Genomic DNA, 25159 nt, shown 5'->3' on the forward strand with positions numbered 1-25159 from the left:
GTGATGGTCTTATTATGGAACATGAGGTCATTACTGCATTGAAGCAGGTCGGCTACAACAAATCCCTGGGGCTTGATGGTTTACCCTACGAGTTTTACTTGAGGCTGTCGCCCATGTTGGTCCCTATTCTGAAGGATGTGTTCAACCATTGGTTTGCCCAGGGATCCATCCCTGGACAGGTGACCAAGGGTGTGATCACATTGCTGAGGAAAGGTCAACGGCATGGTGGGAGGGAAAACTTTGATGATTTTAGGCCCTTGACTCTGCTAAACACAGAGTTAAAGATTTTGGCAAAGATTCTTGCGAATCGCTTGCAGGTTGTCATCACTGACTTGATCGAACCGGACCAGACTTATGCTGTGAAGGGGAGATCGATTCAATACAATTTGCACTTGATACGCTCGATCATAGAGGGGACAGAAGACGACGCCGAAGCCGCGCTGATCAGTTTGGATCAGTCCAAGGCATTCAATAGGGTCGACCATCGGTTCCTAGGATCTGTGCTAGAGGCCGCCGGATTTAATCCGGACTTCCGCAAGTGGATCTTTGTTCTGTATGACAGGCCGACGGTAGCGGTGCAGATCAACGGTAAGCTGTCGGAGTCATTCGCTGTCTCTCGGTCGGTGCGACAGGGTTGTCTGCTGTCGCCTCTGTTGTATGTCCTGGCGTTGGAACCCCTCCTTCGCAAATTAAGGGACGAGGCGGCTACACCAGTCCTGCGCGGAATAGCTCTCCCTGGAGGCACACGAGCCAGGGTTTCCGCGTTCGCCGATGACGTCACCGTGTTTGTGTCTTGCCACACAGACGTTCAAGCGGTGGTCGAGGCGCTCGCTCGATACGAAGAAGTAACAGGGGCCATCTTCAACCGTAGCAAGTCTGCTGGCCTGCGGTTGGGGGCCTGGACCGGGGTAAACTCGCTTCCAGGTATTTTCAGCTGGACCGATGGATCGGTCCGCATTCTCGGTGTCTGGTTTGGACCGGGACTTCAGCTGGAAAAGAATTGGTCGGAAGTACAGTCTAAGGTCAAATCGTCAGTAAAGACTTGGATTGGAAGGAAATTGTCCTTGAAGGGTCGGGCAGAGGCGTGTGCTACATACGTCTTTCCGCTCATCCTTTACCATTTGTCTGTACTTCCTCTCCCTGCAGAACGACTAACCCGCTTACAAGGGCGCCTCGATTCACTTTTGTGGAACGAGGGTAAGCATTATGTCTGCAGAGAGGTCTGTGTTCAAAGTCCGAGTGAGGGAGGCCTTGGTCAGCCTAGTCTCTTGTGTCATAGAAACGCCGAGAGATTGGCTTTCCTGGGTCGTTCGCTTGAAGGAGACGCTCCTTGGGTCCCTGTGGTTGAGAACTCGTTTCCCAATCTCAAACCCAACCCTTCGGTAGAAGGTCGTCGTAGACCGAAGGGGGAGTCCAAGTTCTTCTCCGAATGCCGGACCGCTCTTAGAGCTTTGCCGGGGACCAGTGTCCTCGATCAGCTAAGGAAGAAACTATATCGGGATTTAGTGGAGGGGACCGTGAAGGATCCACTTTGTAGGCGGATGGGATGGTCGATGGAGGTTGTCCGTTCTCAATGGTGTTGGGCGCCGGGACAGGAGATTCTGAATAACTCGGAATTCTCCCTGACTTGGCGACTGGTCCGAAATGCGCTGCCCCTCTTCGACGAACTTTTCCGGTATAAAGAACATACCAAGCGCTTCTGTCCGTGCTGTGATGAACGCGAGCCCGAGACAATCGAGCACGCGTTTTTTAGTTGCAGCCGGATACAGCCCTTATTAAAGTACGTCGAGGGGGTAACAGCTCGCATCGATGCCGAGTGTCTGCTCGATCTCGACGTAGGAACTTTTGTGTACAACATGGAGCCGCCGTTCCCCAGGGAGGAAAGTTTGGTTTTCCTGGCGATCCTAGCAGTAGCGCGCATGGTCATCTGGATCACGCGCCTCAAGTTGGTCCACGAAGGGACATCTGTTCCGGATCGTTTACTTTAAACATTTGCTTAAAGTAAAGATCAGATGCGATTGGAAGAGGTTGCCTAGAGTGGAATTTGACAAGAGGTGGGTGCACAGCACTAGTTTGTGCATCCGTCGAGGAGCCAAGTTTCAATACGTGTTCCCTCCTTAGGCATGGCATGGGCGGTGCTGGATCCCACGGAACCCATCCCGCCTAGGTTAGCATTAAAAAGTTTAGTAAAGTAACTCTTGACTGGTGGTACAAATGAGATCCTGTTCCTGATTTTATTTTTTGGTATTAGAGAACCTCTGAGTCTGCCCAACCCCTCTGCTCCTCATCTTTGTTTTCTGATGCCCCCGGTCATCCCCCTACTCAGAGGTCACCTTCCTACCCCCTCCACCCGTTGCTTTATTTTCTCCCACTTCCATTAAGGCTTCTTCCCCAAACCCCATTAGGGATGCTCTGCTTGTTTTCGGTTCCCCGGAAAACAGTGGGGGATCTAGTCACATAGAATAGTACAGGGGGGGCCTTACTAACAACACAGTAATAGTTTTTTCCTTATTTTTGAAATGAACATTTTTGTTAGCTTTTTCCACTCCACGAACATTTTATTCTAATTAATTCAAGAACTTTATTTTACGAATAAAATCGAACTTTATTTTCTCACACATGCATATACACACATAAAAAAAAAAAAAAAAAAAAAAAATGCACACACAACATACAGAAATGAATATACAAATTGTACATAGTTAAATTTTACATTGAACGCTGGGGTTATTAGTAAGATTAGGATCCACAGAGTGAATGAGGTATTTTGATAAATGTTGCCAGTCAAGAGTAAGACTTCAAAGTTTCATCTGTTACATAGTCAAAAAGACCCTGTACCCTCCCCCTCCCAATTTCTTATAGGGCCTTGTGCCTAATTTTGTTGTATTGAACTTATATTGTTTATGCTTTTATGTATGATTCAATGTTTTTTCCATTCAATAAAATATATATATAAATAAGATCAAAGTGTAGTATCTGTTCTTAAAATTCAAGCGAGCACATCTTTCGCCCCCCCTCTCTAAACAGAATTAGGATATGATATTGTTACTAATACTAAAAAGAAAATGGCCGTTTGACTTTGTATTGTAAAAATAGCGATCGTTCCTCTCATCGCTAAATATTTTTAAGCATGATTTTTTTTTGTACCTGACATTTTTGCTTGTCATTTTTCGTTATACACTCGTATTTTACTATTTTTTACCCGATAATAACGTTGGTAACGTTTTCATAACGTGTAAGTTAATATTTTAATTTGTATGATACTCGCATTTTACCCATAAGAATCTCTTATTATATACATTGTTTTGTATACAAACATCGCCATTACAGCGTGCTGACGTCACATCACGTGACATGACTAAGCGTTTTTTTCCATTATGTATAAATATCATCAGATTATTATTTTGTTACTACTAAAATACATAGGAAAAACGAAAAAATGTCGCTTTTTTGCCCCCACCCCTGCAGAAAAAAGGCTAGATGAACAACTTAGAGTTGACCGTTGGGGCCAAAATTTCGATAGTTTTCGTCCAGAGGTTCGAGCTTTAATATGATACCAAATTTGTCAATTTTGGTTGTGTCTGTCGAAAGTTTTGGGCGGACATACATACATACATACATACATACACACTAATAGATAGGTGAGATTTATATAACAGATGAGAATACATAAGCATATTTATTAACATCAGATATGCAATATTATAGATATTATTAAAGATATTAACTTTTCTTACCAATGGTTTCTACCAATCTTATTAATGTCCAAGAACCTCATATTTCTGTAGACCCAGATAAATATTTTTATGCCAATATCTATGAATAAATTTGACATGCTTAGAATGTTATTCTTTCTGAAAACAAAAAAAAATATAATACTCTATTATATGGCTCATCTGTTACATAGGCTTAAAGATTAATGAACACACACAAAGTAAAAAAAATAATAATTTTTCTTAGAATTTCAATAGTTTTTTTTTAGTTTTTAAGGAGTGTAGGCATTTATTGGGTTATAATTGTTTGCTCTTTCTATATTTGTAGAAATTTCTTGGAGATCAGCAAATCAACGGAAAATATATGATTCTTTTATATAAACTTTCAGAGCAAATACTCAGCTTCTGATTGGGCAACTCAGAATGGAAATTAAATGTCTGGTCCAATCAGGGCCCAGCTTACGAGTCAAGCAAATATTTAAAACATCGTTAAAAACATCTGCTGCTGTTTGTTGTAATATCTATTGCTGCACTTTTTCTGCAATAAAGTTTGCATTTTGCATGTGGTTAATGGTGACCTCTTTTATTATTGCAAAGATTTTTAGCTATTTTCATATTTTTCCTTCCAGACAATATTCTTATTTAATAGTTCATAATCTCTCCAAAATAACCAGTTCATGAAATATTAAACAAGACTTTCATGAATTATCATTTTGGACAGATCATAAAGATTTGAGAAATTTTCATGTGGGAAAGAAATTGGTCAAATCTTTAGTTAAATTTATCAAACAAAACATTAGAACATGATTTCCAATTCGTTAATGTGCATCTGTTTCTTTTTCTATTATTTTGTTTGTTTTACTTATGAGTCTTTATAGACTGAATTGTTCTTTTATGTACTTGTAAGTTTCAATTGTGATTGCCTGATTGTTCCAGGATACATCAGTGGCGAGCAATTACCAGTCTTCTCTACAAGCAAATGAAAGGGTTTGTAAAAACAACTCTAGCTAAAATAATCTCTTCACATCTGTTAACCCGACTATCACTTCTAACTTCTAGCATTTGTATCTTCACAACATGCAACAAGAAATTGTTCCTAAGAAAGTGTCTCTCTCCTCTTCTGCTGCTCTATCTTTCATAGTATTAAGAGACATCTCTTCCCTTCACCATACTATATCTTATCAACATAGAATGCATATATCAAAAATATTTAAACAAATAAGAACACATTGGTAGGGAAATGAGGGAACCAAAGTAAATCTATTGCATGTAAGAGTAGCTAGTTTTGCTTAATTAGACTTGAATTGCAGTTCACAAAATTGACTGCATTGACATCTGCTGTAGATGTAATACGTTCACATCAAATTATCAAAAAAGTTTTTGTTTCAATGTTCATCACCTTCTCACAAATCTATTTCAGATGAAGAAATTAGATTTGTATTTCTCTTGAATGTTCTCTTGCTTTTCTTTTCTTCTTTCATATTTTCATTTGCAGTGAATCTCAGTTCCAATCAAATCCTATCAATCTCATTTTATTTTATTCAAGTGAATTAAAAGTATTTTTATGTTTTTTACAGACGATTATGTTATTGATCTACATTCTACACATCTTTTTATTATTATTTTTTTTATCTGAATCTCCTGTTGCTCAAGCTGTGTATTTTAAATGACCCGAATTAACGTTCATTCTGGTCATCTAAAATGTTTCAACCGCTTTCAGCTACATGATCAGATATTGTTTCGATTTCCATCCATTCCCCAAATTTTGTAAACAGTTTGAAGTATAAAAGTATATTCTTATGAAATCGCAAACAAAAAAAAAAAACATCTAAATTATGAAGATGATTTATAATTGTATTATAACAAATGAATAGTTTTTAGAGAAAAAAATAAATCAGATTTAAAGAAAAAATGGGTAAAGAAATAAAAATACTTTTGATGCACTTAAATTCTGTTTTATTCTGATGGTCTATTTTGTTGGTGGCATTTCATTCTATGCTTCATGTGCATGCTGCTGCTGATGATGATGATGTCTTCTAACTGTAAGCAAATAAAATATGCAATGTTTTATCCTGTCCATAGAATAGAGTTTTCATTTCTTAGAAAATTTATAGTATCTATAAATGAATACGTATGTCATGCTGTCATGCAAATGAAAATGCTTAACTGATATTTGATTAAATTTGATCATTTTTTTTACGTTCAAACATTACTACTCATCTGTCATCCAAACTTTGAAATGGAAAAATATATTTAATACCAAAAATTAAGTTGTTTGATTCAAGAGTATTAAATGCTAAAAGGATTAATTTGAGAAGGATCAGCTATTGAAATATCAATTTGCTATTTGCTATCATTATGTGCTCACGAGGAGTTTTCACACGCCATCATCAAAGATTTCTCTCTGTCAATAATCTAAAGTCTAGGTGACAACAAGTCTCTCATGATTTCCAGTACTCTCCCCCTCTTTCGATATCTTTCGCAAGTGAATTTGCACTGTTGCAACAGCCGTTTGTCATTGATTTCTCACTGGCAATGATTATTATTCTTCACTGGAATTTGGCTGACAATAAGGTCACAGTCGTTTATTATTATTATTATTATTATTATTATTATTATTATTATTATTATTGATAGTAGGTACGCTAGGTGTGGTATCAAATTGTTTGGAAGGACATTTGAAAAAAACTAGGAACCCCTGATGTGTTGCGAGATCTTCAGACCTATGTTATTGTTGGTACCACCAATATCGATAAGAAAACCTTTGATCTTTGAAGCTCCTGGTTTGGAGCCGGGATTGAGAAAGAATACTCTGCGAACAAATCACATCTCTTCCAAGAGAGTCGTTCTCAAACAAAATCATTATCATACGAAATGAACTGCATTAATTGACAAGTTTTTCACATGAATCATTATCAGTTCCCTGAAGTCTGCATGGTAACAAGTTTTTCCATATTTCCAGTACTCTTCACTTCTTCCAATAACTATGGTAAATCATTTTGCATTATCGCAACAGCTGTTTATCATTATTTTAGTAATAATATGTACCGTAATAAACCTCCCAAGATTATAATATTTTCCTAACATTTCAGTGAAGGTCTGGATGGTACTCTCCCTCCTTGGTCTTTCCATCCTCTTTGACTCTTCATCTCCCTTTTGTATGGCACCAGCTAAGGTTTGTAATATCACTTTTTGGAAGAGGATTATGGGGTTAGATTATAAGACAGTTTAATAAGGTAGTTTGACAGTTGTTTTGTAGATTCACAACTCATGAAATTCAAAACTCAACAGATGCCATATCACTACAAAACATGAGCACCTGCTGCAAAATGTCTTACCACGCAGCTAATGAGCTTTCATATGAGTCATTATCAGTAATTGATCACTGGTAATCATAGGTGGTGTTCCCTGGACTTTGAGTGACAACAAGTTTCTCCAAATTTTCAGCAGCCTTCACTTCTTTTGATAACCATTTCATTACATATCACTTTGCATTATACCAACAGTCGTTTATCATTGATAATGATCGTTGGCTTTCTCTGGAATTTGAGTCAATATGCCTCTTCAAGATTCCAGTATTCTTTGCCCTCTTTCAATAGAAGTCTAGATGGTGTTGTTCCTCCTTGATCTTACCATCCTCTGTGAGCCTTCATAGTCGTTTTGTGTGGTATCAAACGAGGTTGGTGGTATTATTTGGGGGAGGCATCTCATCATTATTATTTAGTAGTAGTAGTAGTAGTAGTAGTACCATTTCATCTCGTAAAAGGTTGAATACTCAGTATTCAAAATGATTGCTTGATCATTTTTGTTTTCTTTTCTATCCAAATGAATAATATGTAATCTTCATTTTTGTTTATGAAGAACAATTTATTCAAAAAAAAGATTTTTTTTTTGGTAAAATGTGTTTTTCTATGTTAATTGTTGCAAATGTTTGTGACTTGTTTACTTGATTCTTTTTGTTAAAACTTGTTTTAACAATTGTTTTAAACTTCTTTTTATATTGCTTTTTATTTTTAATTATGGTCGATCTTAAACATGACATCAAAGAGTGATTCCCTGATAAAGGGGATTCATCAATTAAAAAGAAAAAATTCAGAGTAATTTCTCATAAACCAAAAATTGAAACAATCAATTTACACTAATACAGAAAAATCTTGTTTGATCAATTCAGTTGTATCTATTAAGAAAGCAAAACTGTTATTACTAATTTGTCACAAAATGTGAAAAAAATACTCACTGCTGACTGTTCTAATAGTTAATCTTTTACTATATTGGACATTAAAATAAGTAATTTTAAAGGAAAATGAGTTTTATATGCGGAAAATGTTAGTATAAACGATCCGATATTAAGATTAAAATAAATGGGTCAAAGAATGAAACAAAGACTTGGTTATTGTTTCTAAGAGATAGAACTAGGAGGGATCATCTTGATTCAACTTGTCTAATGTTTGGAAAACAATGCTTTACTAGGAATGTGTGCATAGAGAAACGAGGTAGTTTGACCACAAATGGTGTTTTAAAGTCGGACGGTTCCGTTCTATGAATCCACATTTGCAACTTGTGGAGGTCAAATATAATGCACCCAAACACTAACCATCTTGACGAAGGAAACTTGACAAAGAGGAAATTGTGAAAAAGACACTATCATCTATGGCAACACTTCAAAGGCCGTAAATGACCAAATTCTCTCTGATTCTCTCTCCTCTGAACTTGAGCACATGATGCAATGAGAGAAGAGGTGACTGGTTAATTTTAATGCATCGAAAACCAAGTTTCTATAAAGATAAAAGTTTGATTTTAGATGCATCATCAACACACTGATTATTGGCATCAATTGAAATGAATGGGTCTCATCTTGGGGAGGTTCCATGTTTTGACAAGCTTCTGGGTCTGACCTTTAATCCTGATCTGAAATGGAACACGTACATTAAATCCATTGCCAAAGTCACTGGAAAAATAGTGAGATGATTCTACCGCTCCAGTAGATATCTCACTGCTGATGCAATTCTCTACCTGTACATTCAAGGATAGAGTACTGTTGCCACATCTGAAGTACTTATCCTGCCTTGACAGAGTTTAAAATGGAAGCACTTATCCTGCCTTGACAGAGTTTAAAATGGATTTTGTAGTCTAGTGGGGATGCACTTTTCTCTTCCCTGCAACCTCTTTTCCACAGAAGAAGCATTGCAAACCTGTCTCTGCTTCATCGTTATTTTCATGGCAGGTGCTTGAGTTCCAATCTATGGTCTTTCCTTGCCAAACTTTAACAAAAAACACTCATCTAGCTGAAAACACTATCAATAATTCCCCCCACTTTTTATCTGTGCTTAAACCTAAACGTAGATTCCATGAACAAAACTTCTTTCTTAGAATTGCACTGTGGAACTCTCTTCCATTTCCCTATTTTCCAGCTAACTACAATATAATCGTCCAAGTTCTTAATGAGCCGTCCCCTTAAGTAATCCAATTTACCAAATTTTCACTACTAGTGATTACAACGGTATTGTCCTATTGACTACGATACACTCATTAACCCTCATACTCAAGTGGCCTCCTGGCCTTGATAAGTGGTGATTCGTTTGTAAAAAAAAAAGGGGACAACAGCTGATACTTTGAGAATATTTTGACTGATGACATAAAGGCTAGACTCATTAAAAAGTGACACAATTAACATAGAAAAACGCTACCGATTGGCAGTTGTTTCCTAAGAATTCTGCCATTGCCTCAGATATGTGTATACCTGTTTTTCCTTCATGACTGTTATAGAGAATTGTATAATCAGCAAATATATTCATTTCAGACACAATGTTATCAGTGAGGTTGTTTATGAATATCAGGAATAGTAGCGGCCCAAGGATCCTGCAAGGATAATCTGGATTTTCCTCTGTTTCTATCATCTGTATATTTTTGCCTATTTGTACTTGACTTATGATAGACAAGCCAATGGCATGCGTGTTGCCTTTATGCAATGACAATTGCACAATTTGAAATGATTCGTTGGAGAGAGTGGGGCTTGCTATAATATTTCCATGTGGGAACATGTTTCAATACATGCTTTGCACTATTCAGTTTTTTCATTGGTGCGCTATTCAGTAGGAAGGTTAAGGGGGCATATCTGCTGCATTCTCTGATGACTTCCCAATCAGCCTTTTTGTTGTACCTTGTCATTTTGAGCAACGGTTTCTCACCTTGTGGATGGAATTTATCTACTGATATCACAAGATTTCTGAGTCGACTATGAGCATTTGTCACACAATCCTTGAGTACTGTTGCGTTAGGAATAGTTTTAGAAGTGAAGGTTTCTGATCTTCACAATTTGGGAGTCAGGTCGGGAACATAACTGTCTGTGCAAGAGATCGAAATATAGAGAAACTATAAGTACAGTATCCAGCTACATCTCTATAACTTGATGAGCTAAGCCAATTATTATGGTGGACATGTGCTTGGTTACTTTAGTAACCAAGCACATGTACTTGGGCATTAGTATGTAAGGAGAGTTCTGCATCTATACTGTCAGAGACATGGTTGAGTAGGGTAAAGTCCTGATTCAAGGAAGAACAGTAGAGAAAATATAAGTAACTAACGCAGTGTTGAAAAACACTTGCTGAAATAGTACCTGGGAGTTATATGCCCCTGATAAAGAAAGTACTAAGGATTTATCTGTCTCCTAATATTATATAAGAACAGATAGAAGCAGTCATTTGTTTTTTGAGTAGAATGTCTTCCATACTTTACTATGAATAAGATTTAAATTGTAAAGCGTGGAATAGTTTAAGCACTATGTCAGATATTGAATTTACTACAAACCACTAAACATTTGATGAAAGAAATTATTGAGCTACAGAAGGAAAACATTGAGCTCAAAAAAGAAATGCTTCACAGTTATTCTCACATGTTTCAGGTCAAAAAATCAGAATAAGCCTCAATAGGATTAGATACTACTGGGAGAAGATGGACATTGTTTGGGGGCTCAATACAAGGATGTATGAGAATTGGAAGACCCAACCACAATCTGGGATAGAGAGACATGTACACCGGAAACAAACAGGTGATTCTTCGAACTTGTAGGGCCAGAGAAGCTCAATTCTGCTATGGGGGAGTACCTTCTATGTCAGATACAACTGGTCACAGTGAAAGAATTACGCAAAAAGTCCACTGACAGAAATTTGTACTCCCTGAGGCAAAAAGAGTGTGAGTCAATAACATTTTTTATTAAGATTACATTGGCATAGCAAATTTTGTGAGTTCAGGATTAAATATCCAAATGAGCAAACTTACCTGCAGCAAGTAGACTAGTCAGATGACATGGTCGCCAGGAAAAGGACTTAGAAATGTAGAACATAAAGAAGGGTTCTGGCAGAGGCAGAGGTAGCCTCACTTGACACTTTGGAGCAGAAGTTAACACAATTGATCTGTCTGGAGGCAACAGACAAGTCAGCCCCTCATTTTTATAACCTTGCACTATCCAATGCACAAAGTTCACACCAGGAATAACACTACCTAGAAACCAAAACCCCCTCGATCCCATGATACTTTGCAATGGATATAGAGAGACTTCACAACCTAGATCAATGAATCGGAAAAATTGACTAAACTCAAATGACATTTTTGTGAAGTGATGGTATACATGAAGAAGGTATGGCATGATGTCCAAAATGGAAACCATGAGCAAAATGTCGAAAAGTGGGGAGTTGTGCATATTCACCAACAGTGCTCTGTATAGTTAATCTGCTCACAACAGCAGCAGGTACGGCAAAACAAAGCTGAAAAATGTACCCCACTTTTAGTAGAATCGAGAATAATTTCAGATGAGCACTTCAATACTACATGTCCTCAGTGACAATGAAAGTAGTCATAATGCTTGGAAATCTTACAAGATTTGGATGTATCCTGAAAAAACAGGTGAGCCAGTATGGTCATTGCATCCCCACTTTTGCAAAAACAGAAGCACAGACTCGACTGAGTGGACTCGAGATTCAAAAACTCCTTGGGTACTCAGATGGATACTTTGTGTCAACTGTTTATCAAATATGAGGCATAACAACCAGTGAGAACAAAAAAGATGCAACACACTGTATATGTATGAGATAGGTTCTATTTGTCGTAAACCACTTTGAAGGATTTATTGCTTTTCAATTTTTCTCACTATTGCACAATAACTCATCAAGGAACATAAATTAAATGACTATGTGAATGTGCGCACATAAACTTTGTCCTGATTAAATCAGAAAACATCCTATCCAAACCAATAGAAGCCAATAGACATGAATTTGAACAATAGCTAATGGAACACATTTAAAGCTGTTGTTGTTTTTGTTGTTAGCCAACCATCAACCTCCTCATGTTACAAACGACTTTTGGAATAGACACATCCAAAAACTGCTTTCGGAACTGACACCCCATTTTGAGTGGGGGTTGGGTTGTCACAAAATTTGCCGTAAATGTAACTTTGCTAATCGCTGTCAGAATTCCCACACGCAAATACTATGAAAAAACACAAAATTTGGTGGTTGCAGTGTCGTTTGACTCATGCAGACTAAGGGTATTTTTCAAGGTATAGTTCAAAGGATTGTTCAGGGAATCGTATTGGGTGGGGGCAAGACTGGAGTTAAGATGGTAAAAAACTCTTGATAAATAAAGCACAGTTTAAAGCCTTCAAAATCACACAAAATTCATGTCTTGACTGTAGTAATATAGTAATGGTGTTTGGTATTTTGGTATTTAGCATATATGGAAAGAATTTTAGTCAGTTGTCTTAAGGAAGAAGAAAAAACGTTTCAGACAGTTTAGGCTTCCAAATCACACAAATGCCTGGTCTGTACTACAATAAACGTGTAATCAGTTGTTTTTACCTTTTTTATTTAGTGTAAGAAATTTCTTTCCCACACGCCCATTTTCCTCCTGCAGACAGCAAATGAAATTCCACAAATAAAGCTATACCTTTAAACTCAAACTTTATTCATAATGTATCAGAAATGAAAGATCTTTGGTCACGGTAAGTCCTTTGCAGAAACAGTGGCTGAATTTGCTATCCATATGCATGAAGCCTTTAGTTTGATTCCTCTGTGGGAATGTTAGTTCGGGTTTCCTTTAGAAGGATCCATGTTGTACATGGTGAACATGGTGTGAATGTTGGCGCCCAATACAGCATATTTTGAGACCTCGTGGTCTCTGAAAGAAATAGGAATAAATTCTTATAATCAAATATATCATGCCGAACACTGTAGAACATCCTCATAGGGTAGAATAAGTTCAGCAAGAAATGTCCTTCGTTCACCTACTGCTTGGTGTCCATGAAGGTAAAATCCTGGCTCTCTGAAACAGTCCGCTATTTATCGTGTTCATTTACAAACTGAAAAAATAATATATGAATACAAATTGGCGCCAAGACAAGATTTGGTGCATTCAAATTGAACCAATGAGAGACCGGCTTACAAAGCATGTAGGCGGCCAAAAACAATATGGCGGTTGTATGTGGAAAATTTCTCATACACTGCCAAGGAGGAGAAGAAAAAGTAATGGATAATCATTACTTTTTTCCGAATAAAAGTTAATTAATAAATGGTCAGATAAACGACAAATAATAAGTTAATCTAATAAACATAAGTCTTAACTTAGACAATTTTATAATTTCAATATATTTAGTTCAATTAAATTTATTAACTCAATATGGTTATTGTTGACAATTCAAATTGAGATTAAAAATTATAACTTTAATTCAGTAAATTTTTTTAATATTACACTGCCAAGGAGGAGAGGAAAAAGTAATGGATAATCATTAATTTTTTCACAATACAAGTTAATTACAACTTTAATTCAATAAATTTTTTAATATTAATATATGTGTGCCATTGTCTCTTGTCAATCTCCAGTATAAACTTCAATTTTTCATTCATCCAGACATTAGCTAATTTCCACTATGTGGCCCGACCTGAGGAGCCTCATCCTTACAATTAGAAGAAAACCACTCCCCTAAGGTATCTTGAGGATCAACTCCTACGCAGCTAAAATGGTACTAGCTGTCACAAGAATCGCAGCACACCATTGGCGATGTGCCATCATTCGGAACAGAAGAGGGTGGACAGAAAACGAGACCTTCTTCTATAAATTTAGTCGATGCAATATCATCATTACCTTTAATTTCCAAAGGGACAAGGTTTTTGAAGGAATCGACCTGTTCGCACCCATCCTTAAGAACAACCGCGGAACGAACATTATTGTCATTTCCCATAATTAATTTGATTATTTTACCAATATTCCAGAATTGTCTGGTTTTGTTGGGAGTCTTAATAAGTACTATCTCTCCAACAGATAACTTGGGGGCACAATTGCTCCCGATTTTGGCATCAACTTATCTTAATGACAAGAGGTAATCATTATGCCAGATACAATTGAATTTTTCAACAAATTTATTCCTCATTTCCAGGAAATGTAATAAGGCAGTCCTATTTGGGGGATGGGGTCAGGACATGATTCAGCATCATAATTATTAATAAGCAAACAAGGTTGATATCCTGTTTCAAGAAAATGATTTGGAGTTAAAATACTAAAGTCTTTGTCAGCAGAAACAATATAAGTGAGGGGTCTGTCATTTATTGCTTTTTGCACACCAGAAAGTGCAGTCAGAAATTCAAAATAATCCAACTTCTTCTGCCCAACAGTTTCCTCAAACATTGTTTGACAGTTTTAATTAGTCTATCCCAGGCTGCCCCCTGCTAGGCAGAGTAAAGGGGAATTGTTCGATGGACGATGTGTATGGATTTAAATTATTCTTTCAACTTGTCCGATTCGAGCACGTTCAATAACAATATTCCGGATGCAACAAAGGATTTTGCGTTATCAGAATATACATGCATGGGGACACCAAATAAATTGGTAAATCTCACAAAGTCTAGCATAAACGAGCAGGTGCTCATATCCGGCAATAATTCCAAGTGAATTGCACGCAAACACATGCATATAAAGAGTAATATGTACATTTTAACTTCTACCCCTCCAACTTTTATAGAAAATTGACCAGTGAAATTCACACCAACTTGTTTGAATGGGTGGACAAAGTTCACCCTATGAGCAGGTAATATCGACGCTGCAGGATCCTTACAAGGCAGAGCATTTATTTTTTTACGTATGGTGGAAGTAAGCACGAAGGCTTTTACGGCTTGTCTCCTCTGAGAGATCCAAACTCCAGACAGCCTTAACTTACTGAGGGTTAACCCCCATGTGGCAACGGTTAAGATGAGCTTCCTTAATTGCCAGTTTTGATAAATAATGATTTTTTCCCGACAAAAGGGGAAACTTGACCTCAAAGTTCAGAATATCAGAATTCTGTATCCTACCTCTGGTTCTAATTAACCCATCTTTATCAAGGAATAACCCTAAAGCAGTAACCCTAGGGAGGAGGCACTTTCCCAGATGGTTGTTGCAAGTAACCTAATTCATGAGAGAAAGCCTCTATTTGCATATTAGCAAATATCAATAATTTGGCCCTATTAAAATTGTCAGCACTATGGTGACGTAACAAATCATAAAATTTCAAGACTTTTTCTAAGATGCTGATTGCCTTAGATAAGCTGGAATACCTTGTAATATCCAACGGGAATGTATTTTCAGAGGGATGTGTCTCCTGAGTACAAACATGATACAATTTTTTTATTAGTTTCGTTTAGACAAGGTTAAGGGTGAGATTAAGCCATTCTGGTTGGTTGTTTTTGTTTTACGGCATATCAACCTTTTTCAGGTTACTTAATGCTGAATCTAGTTATTTTGAGGAACGATTTTTAATGGATTATATTTGTTTTTTAAGTCGGATTCTATTTAACCCATACTTGGGACCCTAATAGGTACTACCACTCCGGGTCAGAGTGGACCTGGGAGCAATGGCAATTAAAGGGTGGCTCCACACTCCCCAAGGCCCGCAAGCTGGGGCCTCACCATCGGATATAGTTTTAGGTCATATCCAGGACTGTAAGCCATTCCGGGCCATACATCCAGAAATTTAATAACTAGGGAAATTTAGAAGTGCTGATACCTCTAGTTAGAAGATCTGCCGGATTTTCCGACAAAGAAACATATTTCAATTTCGGTAGAACGCCAAATTTAATATTAATATCTTCTGAAAATTTTTTGGATCTCTGCAATTCTGTTTTCAATGAATATATTTTTTTTTGATCCTTTACTGTTGAGGATCCACGAGAGGGCAACTTGGGAATCAGACATCAGGAAAAAATGATCAATATTAAGGGGCCTCAGAGCACCTAAAACTTGAGGGGCTACCTTAAGAGCTAAAAACATAACCAATATTTCCTAAGTGGGAAGTGACTTCTCTTTAATTGGGGCCACTCTGGCCTTTGCGAACAACAGAGAACAATTTGCTCCCTGTTTCGCATACAGGGTGAATCCGTACGCGTTTTTCGACGCATCACAGAAACAGATAAATTCGACAGGCTGATTTTCTGACAATACACGCCTGGGAAATTCAAACTTCCTCAAGTCGTTTAAATCCTTGGCATGGGTTTGCCACAGCTTATTCTTCGGGTATCCGCTCATCTCACGACAACTTTCTTTTCCAGATCGAACTGACAATGATCTTCCCCAGTATGGGGAGTAGCATAGACAAAAGGTCATACACTCCTGATATTTGCAAAAGAATCCCCCGTTTGGTATTAACCTCGGGGTCCACTAAAGTGGGAGAAAATTCGAACGTGTCCCGAACAGGATCATATAAGTAATCCAATACCTTCTCAAAGGCTGAGAAGGGAGAAGAAATAATTTCATCCTCCAACATTTTTTCTTGTATCTCAGAACAGTTGGAATTGCAGGATCGTAAATCGAAGCCTGCCTCTGACAATCTGCTATGAACATTGTTATAAATAGCAAGTAGGGACTCTCCATCACAACTGGTCGTGACAAGATTATCCACATAAAAATTGTTGGAAATGGCATGCGATGCTGCATCCTTTGCATATTTTTTCGCATGGAATTTCAAAATGAAGTTCAGAATGAAGGGGCTAACGTTGAACTCAAATATAATTGTTTTGTACCTGTAAGTACATAATTTGTCACCTTTTTTAAGGAAAAAACTAAATCTGTTTTTATCCTCTTCCGACTTAAGGTGAATTTGTAAAAAGGCCTTTCAAGAAGGACATATTCATTTTTCCTGAATCCCAGCAATAAATCCAATAAATTAGCAGATAAGTTCACGCCCATGTAGGCAGCGTCATTAATTGACATCCCCTCTCGACGTTTTAGGGAGCAGTTGAATACGAATTTTTGTCATCACTCCAGTTCCCTCCTTAATAACGGGTCTATGAGGAACCCAAATATAATCTTCATACTTCCCAGGCGGGACGAAAAACTGCTCCACTATTCCACATTCCTCATAATCCTCAAACACTTGGAGGTACTCATTATACATTCCCTTCCTTTCTAAGGACTCTGCCACTCTCTCCATTACCTTCAAGGAAGTCACAAAGTTACTTTTTACCAGTGGAATCCTGTCATGATACCATGGTAAGTCTACATGATATTTTCCCTCCTCCCATACGATAGAGTTCTTGAACTCTTCTATTTTTTCTTGTCCACAGCCGATAACTTAGCAATCTTATCATCAAAAGTGTCCTGAATTGTTAACTTCGCACCGGACTTACTACTTAGATATAAATAAGTCACTTGTACCCATTCCCCCTCCCCCCCCTTTTTTTTTTTTTTAAATGGAGAGTAGATAATACAGTCGATGTGTTATCGGCAGCTCCAGTAACTCTCACTTCTCCTATTTTGTCATTCAGTCCTCATTCAATGAGTTATTTTTCTGACAAAGGGTGAAGAAAAAGCTGCTTAAAGGTCGGTAGTACTTGGTGACCAGTAGTCTGAGATGTCGGAAATTTTTCTGTCTCTGTCTGTCCTTGTGGCCATGTCACTAGTAAGGGTGCTGGAGGTAAACGTTTTTGTCTGGGCTAACGTTATCCGCCTGATAGTCAGGTACCCAAACCTTGGATTAACCACTAAGGAGGCTGTCCTATCAGCAGGCGCTAAGTACTGGGACTGCTGTATTGCCATTTGGTGAGTGGATCTGGACCATGCAGTAGTCTCTGGTGGGGCCTCTCGATGCCATACTAGTGGGTAATTGTTACGGCTTTACCTTTTCGTGTGCTACAAAAAAAATTTTCCTGTCTTTTTCTCTCTTACTTTCCATCTCTGTACTGCTCTAACCAAGTATGCCGACCTATTCCACAAATCCCAAAACCTCAACATGAAATATCTCCAGAATAAAAACTCGATTAAACCTAGAACCCCATCTTCCAACATAGACCCCTACTACCAGGTCTCCTTCTCCAACATCAGGGGTCTACGTTCCAACCTTCCAGAGGTTGAGACCCAATTACAGGAGACGAAACCGGACATATTATTTCTAAGTGAAACTGGAATAGGGCCGACCACTTCCCTAGATGAGTTCATAATTAACGGATACTCTAATTTAACATTTAAGAGAAGATCCTAATTTACCCTATATGTGCTTCAGGGTTGCACTTGCTAACACCACTGCATTTATATTTGCCCTCTATAGGCCCCACAACAGTGGAGTTACTATCTTTAAGAGCATATCTGAGAAAATAGACCACATACTGTCTTCACATCCCTCGGCTAACATCCACATCTGTGGTGACTTCAACGTCCATAACGTGGAATGGCTCACCCATTCAAATAAGACAGATGACGAGGGGAGGTTTTGTCATGATTTTTCCATTGCTTATGACCTCACTCAGATTGTTTGCGAACCCACCCGTGTGCCCGATACACCCGATCAATATGCAAGCCTCTTAGACCTTTTTCTCTCAACTTCCCCTGAGCTATGTTCATGTTCCGTTCATTCTCCTCTAGGATCCTCCGACTACTCCGTCGTATCAGTTAAGATAAAAACGAAATGTAAGAAGCCCCCAGACGTACCCCTCCACCGTACTGTATACCGATACTCTATGGCTGACTGGGATAGCTTCCATACATTCATATCTGATTTACCTCTGCACTCCATGTTTAAAAAGGAAGTGTCCTCTATAGTATCAGATCTGACCGAATGGTTAATTGTAGGCATAGACCAATTCATACCATCTAAAAAATTCCAACAAAAACCTAACAGCCAGCCATGGTTCTCCCCAGAATGTGCTGCTGCTATCGCGCACAGAAATCACTTTTTCCATAGCTACCAACGTAATAGATGCACTGAGACTAAAGCTGCTTTCAGGTCTGCCAGCAACCACTGTAAACGAGTAATAAAAAATGTAAGAGAGCTATATGCCCAGTCTGTTAAATCCAAGGTAGCTGATCAGCGGCTTGGATCCCACCAGTTTTGGCAAATAACAAATACGATCCTGAACAGAAGTGTGTGTTCTATCCCAACCATTATCAATGGACCAGAGGTCATCTCGTCAGCTTCAGACAAGGCCAAACTATTTGCAAAGAACTTTGCAGCTAATTCTATCCTATGCGACAAAGGCCATCAACTCCACATATTTCCTCCTATAACACAGAACAAGCTAGGTAACATACAAATATCCGTGCATGAGGTCGCCAAGCTAATAAAAAACCTAGATTCCAGTAAAGCAACTGGCCCTGATGGCATCCCAATTATAGTGTTAAAAAAGCTTCAACCAGAACTTGCTCCCATACTTACAAAACTATTTAAGCGCTGCCTTAAGGAGAAGTGCTTTCCGACCCCCTGGAAGACCTCATCAGTTTGCCCTGTATTTAAGAATTCAGGTGATAAGTCATCTCCCTCTCAGTACAGACCAATAAGTCTCCTGTGTGTTATGAGTAAGTTGCTGGAATCCATATTAAATAGAGAAATAGTCAACCACCTCAGCAGGAATAACCTTCTTAGTGACACACAATATGGTTTCTGTTCTGCAAGATCTACCGCAGATGTGCTGACGGTTATATCCCACAGGATTAGTGAATCTCTTGACAAAGGCTTCCTTTCTAGGGCAATTGCTCTTGACATATCAAAGGCCTTCGACAAGGTATGGCATAAGGGTCTACTTCACAAGATTTCCAGCTACGGTATAACTGGAAATGTTTTCTCAATCATTAAATCATTTCTCTCCGATAGGTTCATAAGAGTAGTGGTAGATGGACAAAAATCGGAGGCCTGCAATATAAATGCTGGAGTCCCTCAGGGGTCAATCCTGGGCCCAACTCTCTTCCTGATCTACATCAATGACCTCCCTAAACACATACTTAAATCATTTGTTGACATCTATGCTGATGACACGACCATCTACGGCAACACATAAAAGGCTGTAAATAACAAAGTTCTCTCTGATTCTCTCTCCTCTGATCTCGAGCGCGTGGTTCAGTGGGGGAAGATGTGGCTGGTTACCTTTAATGCATCCAAAACCAAACTCCTATCCTTACATCATCAACGCTCTGATCCCCAGCTGGCATCAATTGTGATGGATGGCTCTCGTCTGGGTGAGGCCCCGTGTTTTGACAAGCTTCTGGGTTTGACCTTTACTCCTGATCTGAAATGGAACACGAACATCAAGTCTGTTGCCAAGGTCGCTGGAAAGATGGTAGGATCCTTCTACCGCTCCAGAAGATATCTCACTACTGATGCAATTCTCTATCTATATAAAAGCCAAGTACGTCCAAGGATGGAATACTGTTGCCATATCTGGGCAGGAGCGGCCAAAAACAGCCTATCATGCCTTGACAGAGTACAAAATAGACTTCGTGGCTTAGTGGGGGATACCCTGTTCTCTACCCTGCAACCTCTCTCCCACAGAAGAGACGTTGCGAGCCTATCCTTGTTTTATCCTTATTTTCATGGCAGGTGCTCGTCTGAACTCCAATCCCTGGTCCTCCCTCGCAAATCTTTCACGAAAAACACCCGTCTAACATATCTGTGCCTAAATCAAAACGCGGATTCCATGAACAAAGCTTCTTTCTTAGAACTGCACGCCTGTGGAACTCTGTTCCGTCTGCCTGCTTCCCTCCGGACTACAACTTAGATGTCTTCAAGTCCAATGTTAACAAATTCCTAATGAACCGCCCTCCTAATTAAACACTTCATCAAATCTCCACACTAACGTAATGTACTTGCAATAACCCTTATCCCTGAGTGGCTTCCGGGCCTTGATAAGTGGTGATCACTGTGCAAAAAAAAAAAAAAATCTTCTTTAATACCTAATAAATCGAGACTGAGCAACGTCTCAACCCCACGCTCAACCGTGGACTCGGAAAAGAAAGGCTTCAAATCGTCCTCATAAGAGAGTGTCGGATTTAGCACCGAATCAATCAAATAACTGTTGGATTGAGGAAGTGATTTTACTATATAATATATCTACCTCATTCATTGAGATAAGTTATCCACTTCGAATTTTAAATTTAAATTTTTGGGAGAATAAAGCCGCAAATTTAAAGGAATTTTGATTCCCTAATTTGATCGATATATATATATATATATATATATATATATATATATATATATATATATATATATATATATATATATAGTACTCCTTCAATCTTAAGGAATCACTCCCGATCAGTGTGTTCACCGCCATATTAACCTTCTTGTGGTTTATGGGGTTTTCAGAACACAATTTACTGAGAATTTCCTGGGCGAAAAACGAATATTGTGACCCAGTATCTATTAAACAGAAGAAATATACTCGTCGTCCGTGTGCTTTCATAGATATTCTGATGACGGGGAAAATACTATTTTGTAATTCAGAATATGTTATTCGGTTCACAAAGGATTTATTTCCTTTGGGACACATGACGGTAAAATGGGTTCTCAACACACATATCGCACACGGGTAAGGAAAGCCATTACTACCACAACAAGATGCCTCTGCGTGCTCAGCCAAACACTGAGTACATAAATGTAACTGTTTAGCCCTTCGACACTTTGCTTTGAAAGTATGAAACTTACTGCAGTAATGATCTGTAGCTTGACACAGATTACAAATAAAAGTGGCCTTCCCTACACCTGGGGAAGAAGACGCCATTTTGGCTTTCATCTTGGGTGAAGAAGGTGCCATTTTTGGCGTGAAAATTTCCCGCCGAATATCGAGCGGGGCGACTAATAGGTATTTAATTACTTCAAATACATGCGTCATAATATTATTTAGTGAAGGGTATCTTTCCCTACTTCTATTCATCAACTCTCTTCTAATGATATTAGGACACTTAGCAAATATTATGTGAGCTATCATTGCCCCTGAAGTGCCACTCTCAGCAAAAAAATCAGTCTCATAGGACTTGTCGAGCTCAGTCAAATTTCTCTTAACTTTATCGAGAAACGACCTTAAAATTTTAAAATCCGTTATAACAGACAGAGGAGGAATAATTTCCTCAAAAACCCGGTTTTTAATCAAATCAGGGTTTAAATATTTTTCCCTTGACAATTTTAGGGCTATATCATAATTATCTGATGTTACATCTAGACTAGAGATTATATCAAATGCATCCCCATCTAGTTTTGATTTAAGCACTAGCAGTCTGTCAGCTTTATTTAAACTATCAGTGCAAAATTCGAATTTATTCAGAAATGTTCTGAACGAAAATTTATCATCTGTGGACATGCCGGCAAATTTTGGACAATCCAATTGCATTTTGACAGGCGTAACCATCAAAGCGGGCATAACCTGAGGCGTATTTAATTTCAATTTTAATGAAAGCAATTTTTCTTCTATTTCTGAAGAAAACCTTTCTGAAACCTCGCAAAGCTGAATTTTCTATTCTTCTGGAGTTTTGAGTAGAATTTGGTTTATTAATTCATCTAGGTCTCTTAACCAACTTCTAATTACAACTCAGGACCTGAAAAAATCTGACGAAGGGTTGTTAATTTCCAACCACTTTACCGCACTATTCATGCGAAACTTTTTGGCATCACATTTAAACATTAGCTCTTTTAGGGTCATCTTTCTCGAGCACAGTTAATAAAATAACAGATGTAATTATCTGCAATATTAATGTGGCGAAACTGCCAATATTATTCAAAATGGAATTATGTATAAAACGGGGGAGGGGATTAAGCCCTTTCCTTCCCGCTGATTTTATTATTAAATAACAGATATAGTTATCTGCAATACTAAGATGGCAAAATCGCCAATATTTCAAAATGGAATTATTTAATCATGAATAACACGCTGACGAACATGGCCACCAGTGATTAAAAAGCCCAATTTAGGCTAAGCTCTATGAATAGTCGAGTTATATAATTATAACCAAATTCGAAATTCCCGAGCTACTAATGATGCCTAACATTTAGGGAGGGGGTGGTTAAGCCCTTTTCTGTCCCTTAAGATTTTTAAAAAATAAATTTTCAATCCACATTCATTTGAAAAGTGACAACAATGTACACACAATACATTAAAACATGGCATCACAAATACAAATCAAATATTAGCAATCTCAATTTAAATCAATTAATTCAAATTAATCAATATAACACATTCAGGGAGTTACTTTTACAATTAACATTTAAATTGCGAAAGAATCATTAACGGTTTAATACTATAAGTTTTTTTTTTTTTTAAATACGTCTACAGAATTTGAACCAAAGTTGTTGTTTTTTTCCAATTATAAAACGTACACGATCCTCGTGGGATCTTAAATTCGAAAAAATGACGTTAGCAACCTATGACCCAATATCAAGGTCGAATTAAATTATTATCTAACTTTACTTTAAATGTTAGAAGAAATTCAAATTTCTTTACTTATTTATTTTTTTTAGGAGTGCGACATATCGGAACTTATTATTGTTTTATAGGTTTTGAGACATAAGTTACTTTAACGAAATAATTACATTTCCGATTCAACGAAACAGAAAAGAAAAAAAAATTATCTTTTAATTCTGTTCAAATTAAGAAAAAAATACTGCTTGTCTTAAATCAAGAATTTACAAATATATTTTACTATAATAATAAATAATTTTTTACTATAAATATATATTTTTTACTAGCGTTTGCATTAAAATGATTCTAGATGTTTTGCATTAAAAATGAGAATTTTTTTGCAAAAAACGAAAATCTTAACCTATTTTTTGCAACAAAACGAGAATAGCTTGATTTTTTTGCGATAAAATTAAGAATTCTGTTTGTTTTTGCAATAAAAATGGTAGTGTAAGAAATTTCTTTCCCACACGCCAATTTTCCTCCTTCAGACAGCAAATGAAACTCCACAAATAAAGCTATACCTTTAAACTCAAACTTTATTCACAATGTATCAGAAATGAAAGATCTTTGGTCACGGTAAGTCCTTTGCAGAAACAGTGGCTGAATTTGCTATCCATACGCATGGAGCCTTTAGTTTGATTCCTCTGTGAGAATGTTAGTTCGGGTTTCCTTTAGAAGGATCCATGTGGTGTGAATGTTGGCGCCCAATACGGGCATATTTGGGACTTCGTGGTCTCTGAAAGAAATAGGAATAAATTCTTATAATCAAATATATCATGCCGAACACAGTAGAATATCCTCTTAGGGTAGAATAAATTCAGCAATTATGTTGTCGCTGTATTTAGAGAAATGTCCTTCATTCACCCACTGTTTGGTGTCCATGAAGGTAAAATCCTGGCTCTCTGTTATGAGTCCGCTATCTACCGTGTTTATTTACAGACTGAAAAAATAATACATGAATACAAATTGGCGCCAAGACAAGATTAGGTGCATTCAAATTAAACCAATGACAGACCGGCTTACAAAGCATGTAGGCGGCAAAGAACAATATGGTGGTTGTACATGGAAAATTTCTCACATTAGCGCATAAGGGAAAAATCTTAGTCAGTGGTAGTAAGGAAGAAGAAACTAAATGTTGTAGACATTTCAAAGGCTTTCAAGTCACATTCAAGCCGGGTCTGTATTGGAACAATGGCGTGAGCAGTTGTTTTTATTTATTTATTTAGCCTAAAGGAAAGAAATTTAGTCAGTCGTACTAATGAAGAAGAAATTAAACGTTTCAGACAGTTAAAAGATTTTCAAATCACACAAATGCCGGGTGTGTACTGCAATAATCGCCTGATGAGTTGTTTTTATTTTTGATAAGTGTATAATAAGGTTTAATCTAGCTTTTAGAAAAGGGAGAACGGCTATCAGCCTGTGTCGGAAAACATTATGTACACTGAAGTTAAACACAAAATATGTATTGTAGCGTCTACCCCGGAACTAAAATTTGACAGGGACCATTTGATGTGTCACCTTTTCCGGAGAGCTCCCATAAAGAGGACAAAAAAGAACTGTGGCGCAAAATTAGTTGTCTCTCTTCCTATTTTTCTGCCGGATCCTCGATAAGGTGAGACATGCTTTTCACCGCTGCGTCCTTTCGCACACACTCTATATACACCAAAGACACTACGAGAGAGTAGGTAGTTCTCCCAAATGAAACAAAAAATAATTCTCCTTATCTCTCCGCTCTATGTTCTACTCGAACTGCTTTCACAAAGAAAAACA

The 25159-nt window shown here is 37.7% G+C and overlaps 1 protein-coding gene across 5 annotated transcripts in view; it reads left to right on the top strand.

Moving 5' to 3' along the window:
* LOC145284714 (synaptotagmin-16-like) overlaps positions 1-25159 on the top strand; it is a 408213-nt gene that overhangs the window by 262121 nt on the left and 120933 nt on the right. For 4 of the 5 annotated variants that reach the window (XM_080133628.1, XM_080133626.1, XM_080133629.1 and 1 more), the window contains exon 4: positions 4650-4700. The exons of the other annotated variant lie outside the window; for it this stretch is intronic. In XM_080133628.1, the coding sequence (XP_079989754.1) occupies positions 4650-4700 (51 nt within the window). The remainder of the gene's footprint in view (positions 1-4649; positions 4701-25159) is intronic. 5 annotated transcript variants of the gene reach the window in all.

This window comes from Euprymna scolopes, chromosome 9, assembly GCF_053919585.1.
Source record: "Euprymna scolopes isolate OS-2025 chromosome 9, ASM5391958v1, whole genome shotgun sequence".
NCBI lineage: Eukaryota > Metazoa > Mollusca > Cephalopoda > Sepiida > Sepiolidae > Euprymna > Euprymna scolopes.